This window comes from Osmia bicornis, chromosome 2 (genome assembly GCF_907164935.1).
Source record: "Osmia bicornis bicornis chromosome 2, iOsmBic2.1, whole genome shotgun sequence".
NCBI lineage: Eukaryota > Metazoa > Arthropoda > Insecta > Hymenoptera > Megachilidae > Osmia > Osmia bicornis.
The window spans coordinates 5,980,496-6,004,640 of record NC_060217.1 but is presented as its reverse complement, the minus strand read 5'-3'; the positions used below and the strand labels follow the sequence as shown (position 1 = coordinate 6,004,640).

At 35.4% G+C, this 24,145-nt stretch overlaps 3 protein-coding genes across 5 annotated transcripts in view; 1 reads left to right on the top strand and 2 right to left on the bottom strand.

Annotated features, from left to right (window-relative positions):
* The window catches only part of LOC114872057 (scavenger receptor class B member 1-like), a 33,187-nt gene extending 25,454 nt beyond the window's left edge, over positions 1–7,733 (bottom strand). The window contains exon 1 of the mRNA XM_029178820.2: positions 7,554–7,733. Coding sequence (XP_029034653.1) covers positions 7,554–7,587 — 34 coding nt within the window. The 5' untranslated portion in view covers positions 7,588–7,733. The remainder of the gene's footprint in view (positions 1–7,553) is intronic.
* Positions 1–24,145, top strand: part of LOC114872055 — a 73,917-nt gene that overhangs the window by 22,690 nt on the left and 27,082 nt on the right. Inside the window, exons 2-6 of the mRNA XM_046290134.1 lie at positions 11,645–15,082; positions 15,165–15,302; positions 15,368–17,326; positions 17,403–19,327; positions 19,923–19,977. Coding sequence (XP_046146090.1) covers positions 11,645–15,082; positions 15,165–15,302; positions 15,368–17,326; positions 17,403–19,289 — 7,422 coding nt within the window. The 3' untranslated portion in view covers positions 19,290–19,327; positions 19,923–19,977. The remainder of the gene's footprint in view (positions 1–11,644; positions 15,083–15,164; positions 15,303–15,367; positions 17,327–17,402; positions 19,328–19,922; positions 19,978–24,145) is intronic.
* Positions 20,570–24,145, bottom strand: part of LOC114872059 (fasciclin-3) — a 261,816-nt gene continuing 258,240 nt past the window's right edge. For 2 of the 3 annotated variants that reach the window (XM_029178823.2, XM_029178825.2), the window contains 4 exons: positions 24,111–24,141; positions 23,387–23,485; positions 21,938–22,109; positions 20,570–21,735 (listed from right to left, as the gene is read on the bottom strand). In XM_029178823.2, the coding sequence (XP_029034656.1) occupies positions 21,535–21,735; positions 21,938–22,109; positions 23,387–23,485; positions 24,111–24,141 (503 nt within the window). In that variant the 3' untranslated portion in view covers positions 20,570–21,534. The remainder of the gene's footprint in view (positions 21,736–21,937; positions 22,110–23,386; positions 23,486–24,110; positions 24,142–24,145) is intronic. The other variant, XM_029178824.2, reaches the window with a different exon arrangement.

Here is a 24,145-nt window from a genome sequence, read left to right as displayed (position 1 = left end):
ATTTAACATACTTTCTGCTACGTTAGTTCATGTTTTCGGCGATTCTTCAGCTGACCGTTTTATTTCCATTTTTTGCAAACTGATTCAACGAACATATTGTTATGTGTTGACGTAAAGGCAGGTATAGAATTAGTAAACAGTTGTGGTGGATGATACAGCATATACAAAAATTTCAAGTTTATCTGTGACGTCCCATCGTTTCCTGTACATCAAATTGCTTCTACGTTTCTGGGATTCATTTGCATATCTGATCCGGATATCTTCTAGAAACATCAGTGCCAAAAAGAAATGATGAGTATGAGAAGTCAGATTCCTTTCTTAAACAATTTTTGCGACAGTTAGATTATAAGTTAGGGTATCATTTTTTTGTCTTAATTACTAATTTTGTGTCACCCAAATTGTCTCCATGATTTTTAAAGATATAAAAAGGGTTTATTTACAAAACGTATATGATATCCATGAAATCATAATCTTTTTATACGCAGAAGATTTTCGGAGATTGATTAACCTTGCGTTGTCTAAATATATGCTATTTTTCTGAAAATAAAAGAGTACATTTTATTGCTAAAAAAAACAAAATGTTCCTTGAAATCTCTGAAGATCCTTTATTAACAAAAAATTGTATTACCACCATGTTATGGTTCCATGGATACCATATAACTTTTTTAATATTTCTACTAATGATGGAGATAATTAGGAGATCAAAATTAATGAGTTCAACATCTATCAGATTTCTTAAAAAGGACACTTCACACTTTAAACAAAAAAGAAGCTGTACAAATTGCACCAGTCACAAAATTCACATAATTACACACGTTCTTGATATCGTACGTCAACTGTAGCATGGAAATGTATTCGTTTTATTCCCCTTTTAATTGTGGCGAGTTTTTCCATCGATCTGTAACTGATGCGGAAACGTATATGTAATTGTAGACTGGTTTACCAAGAACATGACACTGTACGATTGATTACTTAGAAATACTTTGTTTACTCGACTATACGAATACGTTCTTTTTTTTTATTTAAATAAATGATCTTCAATGGTTATGGGTTTTATTTGTGTCTGGAATATTTTGAACAAGAAGAAAAAAAGAAAACTGATAAATTCATGGTTTCACATTCACGTGTAATGCTAATGTAATTGACGTAGGTGCTATAAAATGTATAATTCGGAATGTTCTGTGACACGTATTGAATTAAAACAATGACACAGTAACCTATTTTTCCACGTTTTGCTTTCTATTTGACAATTTTTTCAATTTCGAATTGTAACTCGTTGGAATGCCTCGTTCCAAAAAGAGTCAGGTTTAATTATACATAACTAAAACCGAAAGTTTTCATTTGAAAGAATAATGGAAAAAGATTTTTTCTTATGATTTACTGCTATCCTTTCTTATTTTATACGAGCAATTTTTATTTGTTTCTTTTTCTATTTTAAGTAGGTATTGCATTATGGAAATTGTATCTTCTTTTTATTTCTTTTTCTGAATTTTGTGCATTATTAATATTTCAATGGGCAATTTTTGTCATTTAACATCCACGAAACTGTTGAAGTTTCCTTACTATGCCATTGGAAGGGTTCGAACGACCGTGACCTTTAATTTTTAAGGACTTTAGGAACGGAATCTCATGAATATTAATCTGTTAACCGGGGAATTCCCTGGTAGCATCGTATATTCGGGACGTATTTATATGTCCCGTTCGGTTAACAGGTTAATGTAACATACTTGGTAGGTACAATACACGGGACACGTTACAATTACAATACACCAATAATTAACTGAATGGATAATTCATTTATTTTCCAGCCAAGGTGTTCACGTTGGACGTATGTAAATTTTGAATTACTTTCACTATACGTGCGATCTGTACGATGTCTTCTTCGCCGTCGAAACGATAATTCAAACTTGTGACTCGAATGTGGGTTATAGTTCGATTAGGTTGAAGTTAGAAGTAAGTGGGTCAGGTCTGGGTCAAATCGTGGGTTAGATACACTTAGTTTATTTTATATAATCCCGTCTGGTTTTATCATGTATATATTTTTTTACTTTCACACGTACGGTTTGTATTATGAAATTACTATAAACCATAAATAAGTGTAATACGGTTTTCAGGTAATTAGATTCAAATTTTCTCTTCAGTAGTTACAATAATTCCGCTTCTATTTAACGAGAAGGTTACAAATTCGAACGGAGGGATGTACAGGTTCTGTTCTACCTGCTTATAAATAAAACAACAAAACGTTTACTCCCGGCAATGAACTCGGTTCACCTCAGCTCCGTTTCGTCTGTTGGGTTCTTTTTTCATTTTTAACAACCTACCGGCCAATACGTGATTCGATCCATAAGCAAAAAAGACAGCTGGTAATAATTCATTTAAAATTTTAAAAACGCGATTCATCTGATTAATGAGTAGTAAGCTCGACAGTCGAGATCTTCTCCGTAGAACATTTGAGTCTTCAGAAAATTCTTTTTACCTGTTAATGTCTAATTTTTTTTCACGACAAAAACTAGTAAAAATTCATTAATTTCTTTAAAACACATTATATTGGGAATATAAATTAAAATTAATTCGAATTCTATAAGAGGAGAAAGAAGATTCCTGTTTGAAAGAATCACCGCATTTAGTTGTTATGGGGGCTCAGATTTTTCCTCTCCATTCGTCCACGGTCGTATAAAAGATTGCGATTAGCTTCGTGGTATTTCCGATTTGCATTTCACGACTATTTATACTGCCCGTTATTTTCGTGAGAGCCTTAAAAAATGGTGGCTTTAGCTAGGGCCACGTTTCGGACAAAGGCTGAAAGGGTTTTACCGGATGACGTCAATGGCCGAGATGAAGAAAAGAAATGGACTAGAGATTTCAGAGCCAGTTTCCCCGTGGCTTGCCCTTCAACCAGTTTCTTTTGCATAAAAACTGACCACTTATTGTTAAAGGCGCGGGTATACTTTGAACGTGCCCTGCTTGAGAAACATCCAGATAGGAGGATAAAATGAAAAATTCCAATTTAATTAGCTTCGTATAATAAATATGAACATTGTTTTTGACGGTATATCCTGTCAACTACGAATAGATGATCATTTGTTTAATCTTTAAGATAAAAGGTGGTAGGATTGTCTGAAGAATTAGATAATTTAGATAACTGTTGAGTATCAATTGATAATAGCTTTCAGTTTGATTATATTAACCCTTGAACAGCGGAGTCTGAGTCAATCGTGACCCAAACTTACAAAATATATGTAAGGATATTAAGCTAAAGTTAAATGTATAATTTTTAAAAGACCCGTGTAAAATTTAGAAAATGAAAACAACATGAAATGAATAATAGTTACTCAATTATCAATGGCATAAAATACCTATAAAATAAACTGATTACACGATACAGCGTTTCGTTACCATTTAATTGATAATTTCGCTACGTTCTAATTGGAAGGAAAATAAATCAGCACCGTAGTTAGCAGCTTTCAATTCTATATAGACATAAACAATTACATTTGTACTTGATTACTTGAAAAGGAACGGTGATGTCGCGTGTAAATCACGGTGATGGTTCTGTAGTGATGTTTTGACGCGAACCACTTTGTGTAATCGTTCGTAACAGAATTGTGTTCATGTTTCTTATGTGACCCAGTAAGGATGACCTTGCATCAATTGCAGCGAAAATTTGCAACACTTTTGCCATAGCTCAGAATGACATTGATAATTTGGAATGAAAACGTAGGTCAAATGATATCGAGTTATCGTTTAACAAATGCAAATGGATGAAAAAAACGAAATGGAATTGTACAGAGGTCATTGGGTCTGTTACTTGTTTTACTGCGATGGAAGTATAATATCGTTTTCCTTGTACCAGACCCATGGATATGCAAATTTTCATTTTTTTTCTTAGCTAAAGCCGGAAGAAATTATTTGCAATGCAATTGCAAATTCTCACGATCACGGAAGGATATACGTAAGCAACCATAACCATATAAACTAACCATATATGTAATATGAATTCGAACGATAACATGTAATTAATCATACATCTAATCGTAATTAATGCTAATTTCCTAAGACATTTTCCGCGAAATCTATCTACTATTCAATCGGTTTGTCGTCAATGTTACTATTTTCCATCGTTCGAATTTCAAGGTGAAAAAACTATATTCGAGTGGTAGGAAAAAGAGGTGATGAAAACGTGACGCTGTCACGTTGTATTAGTTTCATATTTAAATGGGAATAGAAATGTTTCGCATTAATACACGGTAATGTGGTTTATTAACACTTTGACTGCCGCAGTAGAAATAACGACGTATGGTCAGACACAGAATAATACAAGTTAATAAGCAATAATTTTCTTAATTTCAGAACTTGAATTTTATATTTTGAATTAGTAACATAATTTCAGTGCTATATAAAATTTTTGTTCTTTAATTATTGATTAATTATCTGCCTAAATTAAATTATTAGCATCGATCATCAATTACCTTCAAGACAGTCAGTGTACTAAAAATATTAAGAATTAATTTTTTAATAAATTTCATTAATATTAATGAATTAACTATTTCTCTTTTTTAACAAATGTACGTATTATGTACGTAAAATTGTAATAATGATCGATCGATTAAACACGTGATGAGGCGTATCGAAGTTTTTTAACTGACAGCTGCTAACGTAATAAACTTGTTTGCTAAGCAGGTTGCAATTAATAATGTAATTTTCAAAGCACTTAATATAATAAAAAAGAACTTTATATTGTGATACCGTTTTGTAACTATACGTATATTAACTGATCTGTAATGACGCTATAGTATTATTTTGTTTTCAGTGATAAGGAGTAATACGTGAGAAAATGATAGGTTTCGTTATACATAAAATAACACTTAATGGATCAGTAATTACAGAGTATATTTGTATGAATTTTTGTTAATCATACATACCTTTTGATAAAAAATAGCGTGCGTGAGTAGCGTTCAATAAGATTCGTGTAATGGGGGAAAAATAGTTTCTTCTTTTGATACGAAAGGAAAGGCTAAATGTCGTTTAATTTAGAGATTGTGCAATGCATCAGTCAGCGCAAAAAACTATTCTTATCTATGAAATGACACTTGCCAATTTAACTTATTTCAACTCTCTGTCCTCATTTAAGAATACTAGATATCAAATTCTTTTATTAGATCTATTTGTTATTACATAAAAGAGATCAAATTTGGATCACGAAAAACATACTTATGTGGTTAATATATAATTAATAAGCCACGCTATAACTTTAATTTCTTTAAATAGAATCGTGTTATTTCTCATATTTAAATTTTTCTATTGACATCTAGTATAAACAATGTAATAATATTGTGATTTAAAATTGAAAAAGATATATTTTTTCTCAATTATTAAATTAGATTAAATTAATAATATCACCAATGGCTCATAAATTCAATAGGTTAATTATAAAAGATAAGGAATTATTGGAAATGACAAATTAGATATTTAATAAGAGAACACAAGTTATTTGATAATTCCAGTAAAAAATAGTGACTCTGATGTGCAGTAAAGATTATCGCAGTGAATGATTACGTGTGACAGTAATTAGTGTATCAGACACAAAATTAATATTCACACAAAAACATTAAATTAGATATTATTTACATAAACGTTGCTTATATTGACGTTCAATACCCTTTTTGCGATACCTACAACTTGTTGCTAATGACTTTTAATCTTCTACTTGATATACGATTATTACAGAAGTAAATTGCATAGTAGTTGTTATCTAATATAAATGCATTGAAATGGTAATTCATTAACGCGTAAATTATCAAGAGTGTCATCAAAGATATATGTGTAAATTAATCCTCCGGGTATATATACATACCAATACTTTGATAGGATCGTGGTAGTTTGCGATTGGATCAATATAAATCCATGCTTCCTCGTATCTTCCTTTTTTATTAAATAACGAACGTCTTTGTTTGATAATCTCCTATATTATGTCATTTATTAAAGTATGTATATCAATGATCACACGTACGAGTATACCTTTCATTGAAATATGGCACGTATTCTTTTGTTTGTTTTTTACGAGTTCATAGCCCGAAACTGACCACAACATTCTCCTTCCACGTTAATTTTGTATTTTAATAAACAAAGCATGCTTGATTGGAAATTACTTTGATACTTTGAACTCTTTTTTCCAAATTAACAAAAAGTCAATCAGATTGACAATATTATTAATTTAAATTAATAATAATGTCGCCATCCAAAAATGAAATATTTATAATTTTGCACTGAAAAAAAAATTAAATTTTCAGATATAATTTTTTTTTATTAATCATCTGTTATTACGTATAACGAGTATTGCACCAAATCTGCGGTCATCAAAGTGTTAATAAACAATGATGCAAGGAAAAAGAAATGTGAACGTCGCGAATTTAATCTTCATAAATGATCTATCATTGTATGGAATTTCATATTCATTATTTTCATTATCATCTGTCAATGTATCATTGTGAATTTTCATTAATATACTGTTTACAAAATAGACGCGCACATTATGTGTCTGCAATTAACGAAACCATTGTAAAATTTTTTTGACTAGGTGTTCAAGCTGTGCTTCATAAAAACGACTGTCAAGTATCTGTCCGTCTGGGTGATGGTATTTTGTTCCGAAAATCTTCCATTATAAAGGTGACCAATCCTTGGTATTGAATTTTAGAGTGTTTCTTTAGTTTAGGACCCAATAAAAATGATGGAATTTAATGAATTCATGTTGAAATTTGAATTTCTGTTCAATATTTAATTAAATAAAATCAAAAAGTATTTTTTGTTAGGAATTTTTAAAATTTTTCATCATTTATAAATAGAGATGCGAGGTGTTTTATTAAAAGTTTTAACGTCTTTTTATCACATTATTTTTTATGATAATCCTTTCACTATTATGAGCGATTATAGTTGCTCGCTATGAAACTATTACTGGGTACTACAGATGAAGTATCACACTTATATTTTAAAACAGCAAGCATGTAATAAAATGTAATTTGCATAAAATGATCCCATGTTTTAGGACGGTAGTATATGTATGACTGCCTTCGTTTCGCAATTGGTATTTAACAATATGTACAGCACTCACGTCACATTCGTTTATCAGGAAGAAAGAATCAAAACAGTTAGAATTACGTGTTTCATACGTGAATGACAATAAAGGAGACGTAAGAAAAAGAATCTTTTTCCTTGTAGAGGAATTCGAAAGAAATCTTGTCGCCATAATTACATGGTCTAATGATAGCATCAAAGTAATTGACGAGAAAATAACTTCAGAGCATTTAGCAGAAGAAAGCAGACCTACTTAAGAAATCTCTAGGTGTGGTGTAAACCTAGAAACTTAGTGGTTTTGTTCTGCTTTTTATATTGGAATTAAAGTACTAATGTGGAATTTGTTCATCATCGAATGACAGAATAGTCTATCATGACCCATATTTTCGTGACCCTGAGTTATAATTGACCTGTTACCTCATTAAAATTAATTCGTATTTTAAGCTTTTGAATAGGGTAGTATGAAACGATGTCTTACTTACGGATTAATTTTGGTATCCTAGCATAACAGAACATTTTGACCGATAGTATTCTTTGCTTAACACGTACACTCTTCACAACTGCTGAAACCAGCACCGAATTCTCAAATTTTATTTCTATAAATTCAAAGACGAATTTCAGTGCAGTTTCGGACGTCTTCGACGACGACCAATCGTGCACTGAACGCAACAGCTCGATTCATTGGAGACGTTTTTTTCTTTCTTTTTCGAAACATTCTGAAATCGTTCACTGATAACCGATAGTTGCCTCTACACTCTAGAAGCTGATAAGGAAGTGGATGGTTCGCTTAGAGCAGTAATAATCTATGTATTAGAACGCTGTGCGGGTGTTTCATTATTCTTCAATCATCAGACTAGTTACTAGACTATTTTATTGATAGCTCTAGTGAAAATACTAATTGATGTTTATGAAATTGCAGTTGTCTAAATCTACATGTTATATTTTTTTTATACTCGTATGTATTGACTGCAATTAATGTTAAATAATGCAGATTTTCTATGAAAACTTTATGGTATGTTTCAGTATTCTTAATTACAAATATCAAGTTATTGACACTTTGATGGTTGGTGTCACGCTCTTGAAGACATTGATATATGATACTTCATATCAGCATCATTTGCTTTATTTTCATGCACCAATTATAATTTGAAATTCCATAATTTAGTTCTTGTACTTTTCTGAGTAAGCTTTCTTTTTTCAAGAGCCTATGATTTTATAAGAAGTGCTTGTCAAGCATCTTCTTTTTTTTCAAGTCGATAAGTGGAATTTGCCCATTAAACAGCTTTGTGAACGCCGCTTTTACCTCAAGCCGTTGATAATGTTGATACGAAAGATTTATCTGGTTCGAATTTGCGTTACATGCTAAATCGACTGTTATGTTTTATCAATTGTTTATTGTACGTGTCGTTGATGGATGTTGCAACTCATGGACGATAGTATTATAACTGAAACTGGAAAGTGCATTCGTATCGAATTCAAGAAGACGTGATTTTTAAATTAAACGATATATGAAAATGTCGCGTACCATGAATGTAATCTGTGCTCGAATGTTGTATTACAATTTTTTTTAACAAAGAAATTAGTGGAGATTGAATGTAACAATGATAATGTATTAAATGTAAAAAATTGGCAATAGTTAAATTTTAATTAAGGTTTAAAATGCAATTTATGAAATTGAAGGCTTCTATAAAAAAAATTAGTTTATAATTAATAAAAATGCCATATTCAGTTCTGTAAAAGTAGTCCCTAAAAACTGGTCATTTATGAGTATTGCAACATAATCTAGTCATTCAAGTCTAAGCATTCATGTGTGTCTCTTATCGTTCAACTGCATTGAACATTCGAGAACTTTCAATCAGGTGAAATTAGTGGAAACTCCTTTTTCTTCATTAAAATACAAGTCCACCTTTCACGTCATACAATTTCTGGTTCAAGGATGCTGACTAATTTGCTATTACCATATACTTCTGTGATATTTGTAGATATAAATAAATTTGAATTTGATCTAATTTAATATAGTTCAATAGAAAATATTTCGTCTATACGAGAATTTTTTTTTTAGAATATTTATTTATTTCTATTTTTATTTAATTTACATTGTATTATTATCATATGCTTAATGGTATGTGCAATGTTTATCAAACTTTTCAGTAAACTTTCAGTGTTTATAAAATATTATCAGTCATAAAAATGGTAGGAAAACAATTTACCTTTATCATTTACAAATTTCTGTGTAGCATAATCAATTGTTATCCTCATTATGCTTCTTTTCCAATTATTCTTCTTCCTTATCACTGTTTGCTTGCGCTTGACTTTGATATTTCTTTATTTCCTCCTTGTCTTTTGACGTTAATTTCGTTCCTGGAAAATATAACGAATATATTTTAAACATAACACGTTAAAAGTAGTTAATCCATTGTTTGTGGAGTGCATAATAATAATGAATAAACTTTCAGTAATACCTTGAAGACATATTACGCTGTCTGAAGAGCAAATACTTATGCAGTCGCTTTCGTCATTAGATTCCCATTCCTCGATATCTTTACGTGATGATATTTTCCTCAGTTGTCTACGATTCTCATTTTCGTCATCTACCGTTTTTCTTCTCACACTGGATCCACACTTTTTACGATCTTTAATTTGACCTACCATCTGCGTCTGACTGTACAACGATGCTGTCACAGAAATGTGTAATTAGAGCAGATGTAATGAGCAATGTCGTAATATGGTATGGTTGCAACTTTTATGTAGACACGAGGAAAATTGGTTCGACAGAATGTACAGAAAAAGTTGATTAATTCAATTGCTACCTATAGCTGGCCATTTCGTTCTAGATTCGCTCAAAGCATAATAACATCATATCTTTTCTTTTTACGTTAATTATTGCTTTTGTGAATCATTAAAACTCTACCAATATTATACTTAATATTAATTTAATTAAGTACATGTGTGCTTCAACGGATACCAATGACATAAACACGGCTAACTCACTCACAAAATAAATTAAAAATAATTGAAATAATATATTCTAAGAAATTTCCTTTCTTCACTACTCAGCGTTGAGAATCTTACTTGTAGTTTCAATAATTTTCGGTGCGATATCTATGTCCAAAGAAGTGAGTTGTAGACAAGCAGTATGACGTGGATTATGAAAGTAGTCCCTTATTTCCATCGATGGCTTAATACTTTTCAACACTAAATCTGCCAGTGGAACCCGTTTGATCAGTTGCACGGCAGGTATCCACGGTGTTTTCTTTTTCTTCTTGTGCTTAGGGTGCCCGACCTTAAATACTACTTCTGCAGCTTCACTTTGCTCGACATCATCGATGCAATCAGTTATAGACTCCCTACGTTTTCGTTTTTTCGCCTTCCTTTTCTCTTTTTCCGATTTACTCTCCTGTTGCCGTTTCCACTGCCAATATTTTCGACAATCTATACGACGTGACATGTTTTCCAATACTTGCCTGAATATTCAATGGGATGTGTATTTATTTCATGGATGAAATTATTAGGAAATATTGGATAATTTCTATGGATTGTCATATTGATATTTTTGGTTGATTCATTATGTTAAACATGTTGAATTTCGGAGGTGTTTCTTCATGGTTGAAACGAACTGATTACATTTTTCTATGCTTCTGAACTTTGTTTTAAATACAAAGAAATATTCTTATCGTTTGTTACTCATTTAAGACAAATTTCATTGCATATTTTCATTCGTTGTCAACTTCTCTTGATAAGCGGTCATATAGAAATGCCAAAATTTTAAGTCAATTGAAATTCATGAAAATGAAGTTTATATTCTATCGTTCTACGTCAGAAAATTAATACAAGTATTCAGTAGAAGACGAACATAATCTAAATTCTAAGTGAACTTTCAAAAATACATTTAGGTTACGCGTTCTCCCGAACGTGTACCTAAAATGTTCCAAATGAAACATTTTCTAATTCTTGATTAATCTGGTGAATAAATAAAATCAGCAAAATGGTTGAGGGAGCGGAGACGAGAGGAAAGTCTGTGTTCGAAATAGATCGAGCGAGGAAACAATTAATGAAAGAGAAATTAAAACAACTAGCAGAATGCGACGAAGTTGTTTCTTCAGAAACTGTGAATGCCATTGGTCGTGTAACTGATGTTGTTCGAGCTGCCGATGATAATGCTCCAAGTAGCGACGAGTTCGATGAGATTCTCGAGGAACAGCACCAGGACTTGAATCGTTTTCTCCATTTACCGAATGACACTTATTCTTTAACTGAAATTAGACCGGAGCTTCCAACTTGCGTGAAATATGGCGTTCGTGCAGGACTGACCCATATTAATTTGCCCAAATTTTCGCCCCTATCGAAAGGTCATCAGGTAAATTGAATTCTGAAAATCTTACGTCTGTGCAAGGCATAAATTCTATTCTTTCTCATTATTTCAATAAATAGAGGACCCTGATGTTTCTAAATTCGAACATTTTCTCTCTAATTTTGTCCACTCTAGTGGCCTCGAATCCTCAATGGTAATCTTGACGATTTCATGGTTGTTGCCCGCAACTTCAATCCTCCTATCCCATTATTTCAATAACAGGGTGGAGCAACAGCGATAGCAGCGTTCGCAACAACAACAATTTACAAGTCTCGTTGCTGGAACGAGGCGGTCATCGATCAGATCATCGAGGACGGGGATACGTTTTACTGTGAATCGTACAAGGACATAAACACGGACGATCGTCGGCTATTGTCCATACTGGATTTGAAAAGAACCCTTTGTGTTCAGAATAAATTGACAGTGAACGTAAGCATCGAGGATGCTGCATACGCAGGCACGTTTCGTTCGAGCGAACCCACAGGAATGCACCTGGTGAAAGCTTTAGACTTATTCTTCAAACGTCACAATGCTGGAATTCTGTCCTCGTCGGTATTGAACGTGGCTATATGGAAGGATACGAAATACTACAACATCTTTGACGGTCAGCCTAGAACGGATAATTGCGAGCCAGCTGCCGACGGAGTTAGCGGAACAGCGAAACTCTTTCTGGTCAAAGACCTGATAGGTGTACTCTTCATCATCTTAGAAAAGAGCAAAGTAAAGAACGAGCCGTTCGTTCTCTACTCCATAGAGATCAGTGGAGTCGATCATTATACACAACCGGTCGACACCGACAAACCGGATAAGCCGGACACGAAACCACAAAGAAGACCGAGCGGTTACAAGGTGCAAGAAACTTATCGAGCAGTGGTTCAAGGTTCTTATCATATGACTCATCCGGCGATTCCGCAGCTTCTTCGTAGTCGAACCTACTTGATCATCGCACTGGCAGCCCTAGTTTATTCTCGTCTGGTCAATGCCAATAAGTGGACCAGTGCCCTGATCGACTTAATTTTCAATCAATCAAATATCTACTTCGTGGATCTGGTTCGCGTTCTCGATAAAGACTTGAACGATAACGAATTCGAGCTACGCCTGGACGACATCATGGGTGACATCATCCTGGGCGCTTATTCGGCGAAAGTGAAGATCCGAACGAACGTTGTCCCAGGTTATGGACAGAAGAAAGGTAAAATGAGTATCGACGTTGGTCTGCGTGAATTCTTCGAGAGTCAAACATGTGGTCTGCTAGAGATGAAGGGTATTTTTTATGCCATTTGGAGACACGACGATACGTATTACTTCATGGACCCTTTTGCCTGCGACGACGAGGGTTTCAGAAGTGGAACAGCTGAGTTGGATGGTCATATGAAGGAAGGCGAGGCTGCATGCGTGACGATGAACAGCTCGATCAATCAAATGATGGAAACGATTATAGAGAACACTGGCAGCAGAGACAGGGATCCCTTCGTGATACACGGTCTCAGGGTTCTGTACGTAAAAACTGGCACCACTCCAGGTGGTCCTTTAGAGAAGGTGATCTACCGAGAGAAAGGTACGAATCGCAGACCGCAGCCACCACCGACTGCCCCGCAAACGGACACCAAGCTTGACGAGGAGATCGACATGAAGCCGAGGATACGACCTTCGATGGACAAGATGAGAGATTTGCAGGTCCAGTGTCCGGATCTGATGAGAGACGCTGAATTGTACACGATGACGGAAGACGAGCCTCGAACTTACACGATCGTGGCACCTGAACCGCCAAAGGAACCTGAGGAAGAACTTGACGAAGAGGAGGAAGAAGAGGAAGAGGAAACTGAGAGAGAAGACGAAGGACTGACCGAAGACGAAGACGAAGACGAAGAAAGACCGGAAGAGGAAGTTCCCGAACCTGTGCCAATACCAGTCAGAGGCTACAGACTGATCAATCCTAATCGTCTGGTTCTTCAGGGATCAAAGAACTGTTTGGACGAGAGTTTTGATTTAGTATCGAGGGGGAAGCAAGGGTTAATAACAGCCTTGACAGCCATAGCTTACAGTAAATTGAAAGAACCTACTAAATGGCGTAATATGGATATCGATCAGGTCATTGAAGTAGGTCACAAGACTTATGGCGAAATTGTGGATTGGATTCGAAAAGGGCGACCCGAGGCGAAAGAAAAAGAAATAGAGGGAGAAGGAGAGGAAGAAGAGGAAGAGGAGTTGGAAGACGAAGGAGAACAGGAAGAACAATTGTTACCTATCCCAAGTCACATGGACATGACTATGTTACCAGTTAGATTGAAATTAGGCGAGAATGATGTGTTCTACAAAACGAAGATGAAGATCATCCAAGGAGAAGCCAATCCTCTGGCCAACCTTGCTGAAGCTCTGGAATGTTACTTTAATCGTTATCCGCAACTGGTGCTGGAAAACAAGAGATTAATGTATGGAATTTGGAAAGAGGGTACGACTTTCTTTCTCTTCAATCCTTATGGCAGTGACGAAGAAGGTTGGCGTCTTCGGGATCACCCTGCTTCCTTCGCCGTGGTGGGAACTCTGAACGAATTGATCGATCTCCTTTACGGTATCATGGAGTTCAATGACCCATCGTTCATTATCCACTTCGTGGGTCTGGATGCCATTCAGCCTGGGTTATATGCTTCTGAAGAACCTATCGAGCTTCCTGAAGAGTCAATGATAGAACAATTTAAAACAAAGTTTTTGCCAATTACGGATGAAGATTTGTCGAAATTGGAGGCAGAGCTGGAGGAACCAGAAGTGGAGATACAGGGTGCTGATACTATAGAAATGGACGAGGAAGAGGAAGAGGAGGAGGAAGAGGAAGACGAGAGACGACGTCGTAAATTCGTGGTTGCAGAAACAGAGAAACCTATAATCGATCCTCTCCTAGAAGTAAAGGAACAGGAACAACCTGATGCTCCATACCGTTTGAACTTAATTTTGTTAACTTCTAATATGAAGATCTTTGAAGAAAGCGAAGAGGATTTGAAGAAAGTACACGAACAGATAGCTTTAGAAAAATTGAAATATGATCATCCACCACCTTACGTGATGCCTTCGAATAAAACATTGATTAAACTTCTCGAGGCGAAACGAGCAAAGAGATCAGTTCCATCTTTGGTCTCCAGGTTCTCCATTGATTCTCGATTGGACGTGAAGAAGAAAGGAGGTATGTCAATACTTATGTCAAGATCGACTACAATGATGTCGTTCGCTGCCATAAATGACGACGTTAGACCTTCGAAGATGATCAAACTCTCTCCAAAGAGATATTTGTATTCAAGAATTCTTCCAATTTGTTTGATGCCTCTGAGAGCCATCAATGATATGTACATCCAAGATCAAGACCGCGAGAAAGCTATGAAAGAAGAGTTAGAGAAGGAAAATGAAGATAAGAGGGATGACTTCGTTGGTGAAGACATACCGGATGTACCCGTAGGAGTTCGTATACGACCGCAGTTAATTCCTCTTGGACCGACTATTAAAACACCGAATCTAGAGAAGAGAACGATTACTTGTCTGGAGAAGAAGAAACGGAAATGTTTGTTAGCTAAAGGGGACGAAGGGGATGGTTTGATAGAAAAGATTCTTTGTAACACCGAGGATCTATTGTTGGAATTGTTCTTTCCGGGCTTCAAGGTGAAGGATCAGGTTCGTATACATCGTTTTCTTCACATCTTGATTAAAGCATCAAATTCGACGATTATTCGCGACCTGTTTGTTCTTACGACAGCCACCAGTTGATGATAAAAACGATGTTATATCTAAAGCTTCGAAGAAAACATTGGCGGCTTCTACAACTACGATACGAAAGAGTACTGCGAGTACTCAGAAGAAAGGAAAACGGATGCCAGATGCGGCTCGTTTGGAAGTAAGCTCAGAAACATTACAAACAGCCCCAGAACTGTAAGTAATCACTTTTCTTTTTGGTCAAAGGTTATCGAAGACGGGATTCGAATACTCCAAGGAAACATGTGTCTGGAGAATCGCGCCGCAAACGAAATGTGTCACTTCAAATCCTGCTTCTTCTCCGCGCTGCTTTGCGTTCTGGCAAAAATTAAACTAGATCCAGATCACTTCCGCCCGAGCACTCTCGATCAGCTAATCTTTCTCGGCGACAAAATCTATCAGCGAACCGGAAGGCTTCGATACAAACCGTACCGATGGTTTCAGCACGTCGAGATTCTTGATATGATTTACAACGCGATTACGAAGCAGTCTGTTTACGGGGATCCGGAGAACTGCGAGGAAGACGAGTTATCATTCATGCTGGAATATTACCTGGAGAAAGACAAGACAGGAATTCTCGTGTTTTCAAATTGTTCGTACGCTTTCTGGACCGCGAACGAACGATATTATTTGTTCGATCCTTACGCGTGCGACGAGAAAGGAAACGCAAGCGAAGAAGGTTTCTGCTGTCTGATGGAATTCTGTGATCTGGCCGCGATGTTGGAGAAGATCGAACGCAACATCGGAAAGAACATCAAGAAACCCTATAGAATTTACACGGTCTGCATAGGTCACATGGAATCCAAAAAACGTAAGAAGAAACGAAAAAAGAAGATAGTCCGTTGCGTGGAGAAGAAAACGGAGCAAGAGGTGCGCGCCGAAGAACCACCCGAAATGGAACTATCCAGCGAATCGGAGGTCTCTTTAATCGAACAAACAGATTGGGTAAAGACAGAGTCAAAGACAAGTCTAGTTTACGATATGACCATTGTTGGTTTTTCTCCTATTAAACATTACAACGCTTCGATGCTCGATGTGATCGTTCTGGAGAACGAAATCACCACTCCGTCGTTAGCACCCTTTAAGAAGTCTTCTTTGAGATTGACGAAAGACATGGACGAGTTCGAAGCAGTTAAATTATTGGTCAGAAGGAAGGTTTACGATAGGAAGTTCAAACCTCACTCAGCAGTCACGACACCATTGGATCTCTGTGTTATAGCGTGGTCCTTGATCCATGATCCAATTACTTGGTCTGTGAGGACAGTGAGAGGGTTGTTCGAGGCTAGCCTAGATTATACCTTTGATAGCATTTTAGCTACTGAAGATTCAACCGTTTCCGAAATGACTGATGGTTTGTTACCTGAATTCGAGATAGCTAATTACGTCTTCAGGGTGGTTTTCGTTCCTCTCCATTACGGAACACTATATTCTACCGAAGGTTGGAACCTCTCCATGTCTTTGCAGAAGATATTCGAAACTCCTGGATACACTGGAGTGGTCATAGTTTGCGGGGATGCTCATGTAGGAGTGACGAAGAAGGACGACAACTGCTTTGCTTGGTGGACAATCAGAAAGACGAAGACCTTGAGATTCGTCACTTCCACAGATATGAAAGAGTTCTTGAAGTTGATTGTCAAAGAGATCGATCAGCCTAATGAGACAACGTTCGTAATGAGAGTGATCACGGTGTCCTATGCTCATAAAGTAGATCCTGATTGCAGCGACACCAAAGGTCTTCACGAACCTGTGGTACCAAGCGCTTCTTTGCCGGAAGTTCATCGAATGCCCGCTGAACCTTACGATCTTGAAGCTATATTCAGACCTACAGTGCCGGATTCTAAACCGATCTTCATACTTGGATCGGTTGCTTTGAGTAACAGGGATGCTGTGACAGAGCCAAAGGTCAAGAGATGTTACTTCGTCGCTGTTTTAGCGGTGATGGTGAAGAGGGACATCGTTCAAAGCCCCATGCCAGGGATGATAGATAAGATTCTTGAAGTGGCCGAGTCGGTTTACAGGGAATTTTCGGAACCGAAGTTTCATATAGAACACATTTTGCGTAATGTTACCGTGATGAACAGGATCTTTGATTTTCGCGATTGTGCCTCATCTTTGATAACGCTTACGTTTAATCCTCGGACCTTGAGGACTGATTTTTATGTTCAGGTTATTATTTTTTCGATTTAACATTTTTGGGTTTTACATCAGATTTGAGTTAACAAATTAAAATTATTTGTTACAGGTAAGAAAGCACTTGAGAAGATACTTTAAATCGTATTCAAGTGGAATTATACATTTCACGAACTGCTGTTATGGTTTCTGGTACTCGAGAGCAACAAACGCTTATTATTACGTGGATCCTTATCAATGCAACGAAAAAGGAAGAAAAGTATCAAGCGGTGGAAAAGCCTGCCTCTGCATCTTTTCAACAGTCTGTCAGATGGTGAAGAATATGTGTCTGAACCAGTTTGAAGAAACAACAGGTTTCTTTATTCATCAACTTCACGTGGACTCGGTAAACGTACCACCATTCAAGACCTTCAAGGAAGATCCAATGTGGTTGTACCTGGATTACCATTGGAACTTCAGACACGCTCCAAACATCGTGAAATCTCATACTAAGAAGAGGAAGAAAGAAGCCGAGGAGGGCGATGAAACAGTGAAACAATTCTGGAACAATTATGCTGTCGAGGTGTCTAATCTCATTTATTCAGCTTGGGGCACTATTGGTTCCTACGATTCCAGATTCGGTGATCGTGCTGGGAAGAATCAGGCTGCCATTTGCGTGGCTGTGCTAGCCATGCAGTACCTAAGTCATCCGTCAAGATGGGGTCCAGCCATATTGGACTCGGCAGTGATTTGTGGAGATTCTTATTACACAGAAAGCTTGAAAAGCTCGATGAAAAAATATACCAAACATTTCAACAGATTCAACCTTCAAGCCTGTTTCAAAATCTTCCCTCATTCGTGGACCATTCAATTTAGGGAGAGCATCTGTGGCATTCTCTATGGTACCAAAAACCGAATGACACTAGCTACTGCCCTAGTATTAGCTTTCCAAGAATCACCAAATGTTCTGATAGAATGTAACAAAATCACGTTGGCAGCCTTGGCAGCTAAGGATGGATACTATGTAGCAGATCCTTGCTGGGTTGGACCACCTCTGTTCAACAAGGACCACGGAGCCATTTACGTACTCCGTTGCAGAAACATGAATTCCTTGGTCTACGCGGTGGTAAAGATGTTAAACACCAATCAGAGACTGAATTTCCGTTTGACACCTGTTGTGTTCACGTTCGAACAAGAAGATTTCAACTTCATGGACAACAAGACTCGCGAATCGAAGAGAAAGGTCCTCCTAGAACCTGTTAGGATTACTCCAGGAAAAGTGGACGAACCTGGTCCACCGATACCTGGTGCCCATACCACACCTGAAGGAGATTCATATCTGTCGTACAATAAGAACTTCACTTTGGGTAAAATGAAAAGCCACGAGCTGGAAAATCCTGAATGGCCTTCCGTGGAACCAGTCCTGGAAGAGGAAAACAGAACCAGCATGCATGTCAGCACTACTTGGCACATTAATTTCGGCCAGGCTGCACCCTTGGACAGGGCCACGCCTGTGTTCGATCCTCAGGCCTTCCAACACGTACCTGAAGAGTGCGAGAACCGTGTCGTCGATTCTTATGAACCTCTTCGTCCGGTTCAGAGGTCGGTCACCGACTTCCTGACTGCCTGTAACGATTATCCTAGAGTGCTAGATTTCGCTGGCAATCGTGTTGTCACGCAAGGACCACCGCTCCATTGTACTGCTACTCGAAGCTTCCTTACGGAAACAGCTCGCGAAGAATTCCGTTCGTACACAGCGGATATGGCTAAGAATGTCTACAAGACATATAAACATCGACTTCCTAAACGTAGTGTACACAGCGTCACTAAATCAGTGAGTCAGAAAATCGGTGGTGGTGAATATCCTTCGGCGACAGGCATTCATACGATCACCGAAGAGGAGGCGGAATCGTCTATCAGAGATTCGCCTGATACAGGAAGAGAAACGGAATACGAAACGATGACGGAAGCAGACGATGATGCGGAGGATGAAGCGGAAACCACTGCGGACGAGGATTAACAAACTGATTCCTACGGAGATCGCTGGATATCTCAAATGTAATGTAATAGACTAATTAACCTATTGATACCTATAGTTGCAGGTTAAAAACATTTTACTGTGTCTCTAATGGTCACGAAACGTGTATAATATGATATTTTTCATTCAGTAATATTCCACACCTTTCATAGTCACACTTTCGGAACAAGTTTTTTCATTTTCAGAACAAGGTAGAACAAGTTTTTGTTACTAAATTTTATGTTTTTCTCTATTGTTTCATTATGCAATTTGCTATTAATTTAGCGAATGATCTAATGAATGGGATCGACTATTGCATAGTCATAGTGAATCACACATTTTAGTGGATGAGTTAATCGCTAAAACCAAAAGCTGATCGCCTTGATGAAAGCACTTGATGTCATGGGAAAATTTATTGAATTTCGATGAATAATCTCAAATTGGCAAAGAATTTTCGTGTGTGACATTCACAGGATCAGATTAACGATCTTATTAATTGAATTGTAATTTATTTCACTGATAAAGAAAGCATCTAAATTCGTGACATATAATATTAACTCTTTATCTCTGGTTATCTCTGTCTTAGACAGGGTTAAATACTTTGAACATTATTTCAAAATAATTTTTCTGTTACAGGTGGGTCTCAGGAGTATCAGACGAAGGATCAGAAACTATGATGCACGTCAAATGAGTAAGTACAAATCCATAGAGTTAATTACAAAAATGAGAAAAGGAATTATTTAATGAATGATGAACATTATTGTAAAGAAAAACTTTAATAGCATATTAATTTATTGCAATACACATTGTTCATAAGTAAATATAATCAATATTAAAAATTGTACATAGTAAAAACAATGTTCCTTATTCAGTAAAAGTAATTCACGAAAAAGAATTCAAAAGCTGTTATGTTAACATATACTTTATCACACGTAGCATTCCTGTGAACAAACATTCAGGAAGTAAAAACAAATAATTATTATAAAATAAGAATTACAAAACTTACAATTACTTACAAATTGAATTAGGAAATGGCTAAAATTATAACTTTTTATTGGATGGAAATAATATTGCAGTACAAAAGAGGTATAACAGTTCGTCAATTCTCGAAATTTGACGTTATTTCTAGAACTATATTATAAAATAAACTAAAAGACAAATAATTCTACGTATAATAATTAAATGATTAATAAAATTATTCATAGCTAATTTATTCGAAACAGAAACAAGAAATAGATAAATGAATTTTGCATAACAAGTTTAAATTTTTATAACTTTCTAAATTTATGGAAAATTTTTTTAAATTAATTATTAAGCATCAAGTTTCGTGAATTTTGAATTTTTCTTGTGTCTAGAAGTAATTGCACACAAAGGATATAATTAAGTTGCATTCAGGATATACTTTCACGACTCCCCATTTGTTTCTACACACGAGGTATTTCATTTCCGCTTGCTCAATCTTTTTCAAACGATTATCGGACGAGCATAAAAGGCAAACGGTTAACACTAATATTTATGGTAACGCAAATTTATTTATCCGCGTAAACACACACCCCCTTTAAAGTATCTGTTCTTCTTTCTTTATAAAACTACAATGAACAAATACGAATTTTAAATTCTACAAGTTAGTTAAAATAATTGGAAGTCAATTATAATTATTACCATTAAATTAAGTCATTCACCTTTCTCAATTTTTGAGGTTTCTTAAAAAATCAGTATATTAATAAAAATGTTATCTTAATTATTAATATTTGTCAAAATTTGTCAGATTGTTCGATAGGTATTCAATCAATTCATACCTTTTCCTATAATTAAACTTATTTAAAGTAACTTAGAAAGTAACTTGTAAAAAAATACTAAGAGCTACAGTTGATCCATGGATCCTTTTCAGTCAGATGCAATCGTACAATGAAACTTATTGCAATATTTTTTAACATTTATTTCAAATAATTTATTTTTAATAGCCCAGTGCTTTCATTAAAATTAATGGGTTACAATTTTCTTCTTTACATAAAAAAATGTTTCATTATACGCTTACATTTCTCAAATTCCCACTTCGTCTACAAAAACAAACATAAAATAAATTAAAACGCATAAACTTTGAACGAGTTACAAAACGATATCTTATTTCTATCTCGTTAAAAACTGAAAAGGATCGACATAACGAAACGCGTTTCTGTTAATGATGAAAAGATAAACGTTTGATTATTTGCAAATGCATCGTTCTATCATGAACAATCTTTCTTCTTTATTCCTTGGGCGTTTCTTCCTCTGTCGCTGGTTTCGTGTATAAAATCTCAGCGTATTCTGTTTTATCTTCGTTAAGAACACGAGGAGTAACAACACCTTGTTGTTGTTGCGTCAAATCCAGCTCGGCATAAACTATTCCTCCTTCACCCGTAGAAGGATTGGGTTTATTCTCTTGTGGCGTTGCCAAAGAGGTCTGAAGCTGTAGAAATTGAAATTTTCTTGTTAAATAATGCATTTCTTGTTCGCTGCGTTTATACAATTTAACAGTGCAGCCGACTGAGAACACTATATTGGTTTTAAACATGGGTACTTGTATACTTACTCTTCGCTACCAAATCCCCGTCTTTACTGCGGTATTTTTTAAAAGATTTAAAAAAATTTTTTTAAAGATGGAGAGTTACCTTTTCGTCATCGACAGTAACGACAGTTCTCATAGTATCCGTATCAGCACCTGATACCTTATCCTTGTTGCGTTTGAACAGTCGAGATAGGCTAATTCTCGATTTCCTTCCGCCTCTTGATGATCCATCCACTTCTGTTCTTGAGTAACGACCAGCACTTTCCGTATCACTTCTGTGATTAACATAATTAAAGTTTCTCAAAATCAAAATCATATTTTGACGATGTTTGTAAGCCATAAGACTAATCTGATAATGAGACGATACAATGTTTTGAAGTATTTGACGTCATTTAATTTTGTCTAATGAAAATTTGTTTATCTCAATTATGGCTTGGCCTAGACTTAATTGTTTCAAACAATTGCATAAAATTTCATATTGAAAAATGAATCGTACACAGAATCATTACGTGACTTATATGTGTTAATTCACGTTAATTAGCATGTTTCTTTTTGTGTTCATCTGCTGTCTAGTTTATGGAAATGTTAATGATTGATGATGATAACAACTAATTATAACGCATAGGTAACATCTAATAATGTCATCAAAATTACCATTTAATGGTAAGATTTCAAATAACATCCAAAAAAGGATACAATTTTTTATTCCTTGAAAAACCGATTGGATGTTAATAAACGATCGTCTCAAGTCTCAATTACAGTGCAATAAAATCGATTTCAATAAATTAAGAATTTATGGTGTTAAATTGTTGTTTATGAGAGAAAGGAATGTCTTGACTCACGATTCATGGAATTCACTGTTTCGTAAAGCTAATTGATTATACATATTTCATTCGTAGTTGAACGTTCTCGAACGAAAACACATTAACACAAATGTTATGAAGGTTAGATAGTTACTCAGTAAATTAATCAATGAATTAACAGAGAAATTTAGTTGCTGGTCATAAATGATCAAGCCGTGAAAGGATCAAACACCACAGTTATAATTCCGAAGTTATGTAAACGAATGAGATTAATAAAACATGCATTGCACCGAGGCAGAAAAAGAAGAGCAATTAATAGTAAAAGCGTGCATATCAAGTGCGTAATAAGCTGTATGATTGTAATTGATGCGACGTGATTTCCTTGAAATATCTATAAATCCTTCATAATCCGTGTTTCTCTTCTCATAGACTGAATAATAAGTTCAGACACGGTGCAAAAAGACTGCACTGAATGTTAATTTCTCGTTTCTTTGAAATATTGTATCATGTTTCAATTTAACATAAACGACTTTTTACTTGATCTTTAAGAAAAAAATATCTATATAAAGCAAACTATTAAAGATTACTTAAGGTTTAAATAAAATGTTTGAATCTGTTGATTTATGAGATGACAAACGTGATAACATTGATTAATAAAAAAATGATGATTTTACATTGACATCGGCGTAAGCTTGATGTTCGGTCTGTTTTCAAGAAACAGAGTAGAAAAAAAGAAAAGAAAGGCTTGCCTTTGCCTATCCTCATCATCTGCAGTTTTTGATTTCTCAAAACGAAGTAGATTTACACTTGCTGCCGGATCCGCGATGTCTCTGATCGTGTTCGATTTCCTGGATACATATCGATTAACACCGATAGATAAATGAATCTGAACCGGAAACGTTCGTTTTCTTCGACCGTTTTCCTGGGTATCCATAGTTCGCGTTTCTTAACCCTCTATTACTCGAACTTCGTAATTTCTATGATTATTAAAGTTACGACAGTGCATAGTGCAAAAGGTGAGGAAAATATTTTTGAATTTTTAACACACAAATGTGATATGTTATCTTAAAGTTAGACGAGTGCATAGAGGGTTAAAGTGCAGTTTGAATCTTTTTTTTAATAAATGCAGTAATCAAAAATTTAGAAAAACCTTTTATAAAAATTTAAAATATACATCTAGATATGATTTTTAAAAGCTCTAACAATAGATTGATACTTTAGTTATTTGTTCACAGTCAAATTTCAGAATATGATTAATTAATTCATACATTCATTTTGAAACAGAATATAATTTTAATATTTCGTCAGGCAAACGGTCGAGCTTATCACGGAATTGTCTCTACGAAAAAGCACCAGCGGGAAAAAAAGAATATTAGTTAGAAAATTTGGTGCAAAATACTGAAACATTGAAAGTGCATTGTGTTTTTAGAAGAAATCTATGTACTGTACATTCTATAGGGAAGAAATACTCACGATTCACCGAGATTCCGAGACGTTGAGGTACCTGA